Source organism: Acyrthosiphon pisum, chromosome X, assembly GCF_005508785.2.
Source record: "Acyrthosiphon pisum isolate AL4f chromosome X, pea_aphid_22Mar2018_4r6ur, whole genome shotgun sequence".
Classification (NCBI taxonomy): domain Eukaryota; kingdom Metazoa; phylum Arthropoda; class Insecta; order Hemiptera; family Aphididae; genus Acyrthosiphon; species Acyrthosiphon pisum.
Window position 1 is genome coordinate 127,732,607 of NC_042493.1, and position 4,650 is coordinate 127,737,256.

At 28.8% G+C, this 4,650-nt stretch overlaps 2 protein-coding genes across 2 annotated transcripts in view; both read right to left on the reverse strand.

The window, feature by feature from the left end:
• The window catches only part of LOC115033248, a 10,481-nt gene extending 7,477 nt beyond the window's left edge, over window positions 1–3,004 (reverse strand). The window contains exons 1-5 of the mRNA XM_029485502.1: window positions 2,774–3,004; window positions 2,097–2,197; window positions 1,562–2,018; window positions 1,070–1,251; window positions 731–970 (exon numbers count right to left, since the gene is read on the reverse strand). Of these exons, the coding sequence (XP_029341362.1) occupies window positions 731–970; window positions 1,070–1,251; window positions 1,562–2,018; window positions 2,097–2,188 (971 nt within the window). The 5' untranslated portion in view covers window positions 2,189–2,197; window positions 2,774–3,004. The remainder of the gene's footprint in view (window positions 1–730; window positions 971–1,069; window positions 1,252–1,561; window positions 2,019–2,096; window positions 2,198–2,773) is intronic.
• A 279-nt stretch (window positions 3,005–3,283) lies between these two features.
• Window positions 3,284–4,650, reverse strand: part of LOC115033249 — a 3,037-nt gene continuing 1,670 nt past the window's right edge. Inside the window, exons 2-3 of the mRNA XM_029485503.1 lie at window positions 4,216–4,428; window positions 3,284–4,137 (exon numbers count right to left, since the gene is read on the reverse strand). Coding sequence (XP_029341363.1) covers window positions 3,284–4,137; window positions 4,216–4,428 — 1,067 coding nt within the window. The remainder of the gene's footprint in view (window positions 4,138–4,215; window positions 4,429–4,650) is intronic.

Consider the following 4,650-nt stretch of genomic DNA (forward strand, 5'->3'; position numbering starts at 1 on the left):
AGCTACATACTTTATTGTTTATTAATACATTAACATTACTTTAAGTCCACAAAAACATGTAAAAAAAAAAGCTTTATTGTTTGAATTATCGACTGAGAAATGACACTAATTAGTCCATTCATTTATTAAATTGTTTGTATCAGGTAAAAATAAAATAAAGTTAATTCTTCAATGCAGACAAAATTATAAAATGAAAAGTAGCTTACAGTGTAAGCTGTTAACTACAGATAATTGGTTGAGTATTTTTATATAAGAGGCGAGGAATAAGAGGAGAATAAAAATTAAGAAAGTTGAAAAAAAATTACCGCGTTATAGCATTGTGCAGCTATTTTTTGATTTTTGGCTGCAATAGAATATGCACGAGTTGTTGATGGTGGCTGAGCTTGAGTGGTATATGATTTAACCTACAAAAATATTATTTATCTATTAGAATACAGGCTGATTGTAAAGAAAAAATATTTGTTTATTTAAAATCATGCACGAAACTACCATTACTGTGAAGAATTATTTAAATTATTAATTAAATGAAACAAATAAAAGCAAAATTGAATGTAAAAACTAAAAAGCCATTAAACCACTTTTCCCATATTTATATTATTTTGTTAGTTACAAAATATATTATAATAATTAATTGATAGACCTTTTTATTTATAGATCCATTATTTATTAATATAATAATAATTATGCTTATAATTATTATAAGCATAAAATAAATGATACATTTGAATACATTGTGAAAACATGTATGGCGGGGGGCGGAGGCCAGTTTTTCGGCTCTGGTAGGTGTTTTGCAGCAGTCGGTACGGTGGGTTTTGATGTGTCATATTTGTTTTCTTTCAAACCAATAAGATCCAATTGCTTTATTAAATGCGACAAGACTTCCTCGATATCGTGTAGCCTAGCCATGGGTGTATCATTCGGGTTCATCGACTTGAGGCGTCCATTTCTCCGCAACACAGCCAATTGCTCGCTGTTAAACAAATGACGTGTGAAATAACCTCTACCTAGCACTGTTCGATGTGTAGTAGGAGGCATAATTATTATTAAAAGGAGGAGCAGGAGAACTTACGAATTTCCACTGAATACTGTTCTTCTTAACCGTTTGTTTAAGACGAAAGCGCAATTGTTGACTGTACACGTAGGCATTATCATCTGGACTAGATCATCTAATGTCATCAACAAATTCGAGTATATAAAAGGTTGGGCGTTTATACACCATATCAATTTCCCTCGAAATTTTACCTCTTGGATCTGTTTTAAATAATATAAATATATATAGAAAACATTTATGTGAAACAAAGTCAATAAAATTAAAATACTATTAATTTAAAGATTAACTCATAGTATCTTATGTTTATTAATGAACATTATCAACTTATCTATGTTGTACAAAACAGTTGATGTTCATGCTATTTTTGTGAATAAATATATACTTGTTTTTAAAAATAAAGGTATAAAGGTATCAAGATTTTATTTTTTAAATAGAAGTATGAAAAATAATATAATTTTATTCTAGGCCCCAACAACTTCAGTCAATCTTAAAATATTAAACATCATTAACCTTGTATGGAGCATTATTAGATGTGTCAAGCCTCGAAATCTGTTCCGGTATTCTCGTCAATTCCCATATATTATCAGGAAGAAGTGGATTATTCTGCACAGTTGGAGGAACAGGGCTGGATGGTGGGGACGATAAGTCAATGATTTCTAAGGACGGAGCAACTACAACAGTCCCAGCATTCTTTAATGTGTTGCGCTTTTGTGTGTTGGTTAAACGACCATGCACAGATTTACCACTATATGGCTGCTGAGTTTGAGGAGTGGTAATTATTTGTTGTTGCTGTTGTATCTGTTTTAGTTGCAACTGTTGTTGTTGGGCTTGATTATTGTTAGAACGTTGATTGTAGAATTGTCTCATTTGACTTGAATGTGACATTACATTGACATTTGTTGTTAGATTGTACATAGTTGTTATACATTGACTAATAGGTACAATGTTGGAGTATGAAACGGTATTACTATAAGCATAAATAATTTTTTTTCTGTTTTTAGATATTTACAAATTTGATTATTTATATTATTTTGACAACACTTACCCAATTACTGGTGCCGCACTGCTTGCACGGACTAAAAGCGGCGGTGGTACAAAATGACCCAAACCGCTTTTCAAATTGCTGTCTTTAGACATTGTTGAACTCTGAAAATCCAATAAAAACTAAATGTAAAAACTGTTTTGATTTACTAATATGTATTACATAGCCTACAATGAAATATTAAGAGTAGTAAATATAAAACCAACCATTGAATTCAAACACTTAATTATATCACACATGCTAAACTTGTAGTCAATACTTTTATTACATTTTAAATTAACTTTAATGAAGCATCAAAATATATTAAATTATAAAATGATCCAACATATTAATAGCTAGACTCGTCATTTTAAAACAATATCAAAGAAAAAAAAGCTACATACTTTATTGTTTATTAATACATTAACATTACTTTAAGTCTACAAAAACATGTAAAAAAAAAAAGCTTTATTGTTTGAACTATCGACTGAGAAATGAAACTAATTAGTCCATTCATTTATAAAAATTGTTTGTATCAGGTAAAAATAAAATAAAGTTAATTCTTCAATGCAGACAAAATTATAAAATGAAAAGTAGCTTACAGTGTAAGCTGTTAACTACAGATAATTGGTTGAGTATTTTTATATAAGAGGCGAGGAATAAGAGGAGAATAAAAATTAAGAAAGTTGAAAAAAAATTACCGCGTTATAGCATTGTGCAGCTATTTTTTGATTTTTGGCTGCAATAGAATATGCACGAGTTGTTGATGGTGGCTGAGCTTGAGTGGTATATGATTTAACCTACAAAAATATTATTTATCTATTAGAATACAGGCTGATTGTAAAGAAAAAATATTTGTTTATTTAAAATCATGCACGAAACTACCATTACTGTGAAGAATTATTTAAATTATTAATTAAATGAAACAAATAAAAGCAAAATTGAATGTAAAAACTAAAAAGCCATTAAACCACTTTTCCCATATTTATATTATTTTGTTAGTTACAAAATATATTATAATAATTAATTGATAGACCTTTTTATTTATAGATCCATTATTTATTAATATAATAATAATTATGCTTATAATTATTATAAGCATAAAATAAATGATACATTTGAATACATTGTGAAAACACAAGCAACAATTTATTTAAAGAACCAAAAATAAAAAGTAATTTAATATATATTTAAATAATATACAACATAATTCATACCATTTGATTTGGCGGCCATCTGTTTTGAGAGATTTTAACCATCACTGGCATAATCAGTGGTAATACTGGTGCTGGTGGCTTTAAAGTGTGAGGAGTAGTATTATCAGAAGGTGCTACTTCAGGGAGTTCTCTGATCACTGGACCGGATGGATTTACACATGTTGATTTCTGATTAATTAGGAGTTCTGTATAAACCTCCTTATCTGGCCAATATTCCTCAAAACTAGTTTCCGGTGGAAAATAATTTTTGATATCATCAAGATTAATCATTGTGCAAGAGTCACTAGGAAACAACTCATTTGTGGTACCCTGAATTAACAAACAGAACTTGAGATAGGCCAAGTTCCAATTTTCAAATTTTACAGCTCGACGCTCTACAATTTCTGTTTTGCCTTCAAAGTAGAAAAGCGGAACAAGTTTTCGGTTATCTTCAATACAATATGGCACAACAGATGTAGAGTTAATACGTATAAAACCGCATTTTTCTGTGCTAACTGGAGTAATATTGCACATTAACTTTTTATAACATACTTCTATGAACTTATAAAATTCATCAACTTCATCTAAACGGACAATATAATCTTGTCCTGCGAAAAACATTTTTTTCCCATATATGTAGTCGGCATGTCTTTGGTTAATTTCATTCAATAACTTAGCTTCAGATTCTGTGATAATACTACTTTTAACTGATGTGCATTTACAAATATCATCATGTAAATAATGTAAATAGTTGCTGAGTAGCTGAGTTTCAGCCATACGTACAGATACAAACTTTAAAAGATCACCATTAATTACTCGTATGATACAGGGTATATAATATCCAGCGATTATTTTCCATGAAAATGTACCTATATTGCATAAAAGAACATAAAGTATAATGTTTTCGTGGGAAATTTTAAGACATGAATTAACTCATGATTGCTTACCTTTCATACTTTCCACATCTTCACAATTTTGTTGATTGTTATTCGATGTAATTGGTGCATTAGCCATTGTTACTGCTCTACCGGCTATATTTATATACACATTAGCTGGAGGAGCAGCCTGCTGTTTTGCTGCTGCTGTGGCATTTTTTTGATAATTTTCTTTCATTTTGAGAGCCATTACATTTACTTCACATACATTTTCAACACTATTCCCTGTAATTTAATTATAAAAATGTTTTAATATAATTTAAATTATAGGTACTAAAAATAATAAAAAAAAATATTTTTTTTAGAAAGTAATTAAATGTTAAAATTTAAATAATTATAACTCCCAAGAACATTTTTCAAGAGAAATAAAAAGAAAATAATTAAAAAAATGTTTAAAAGAATATTTTGTTAATCATAACATAAAAATATGTATAAATTTACGAAAAA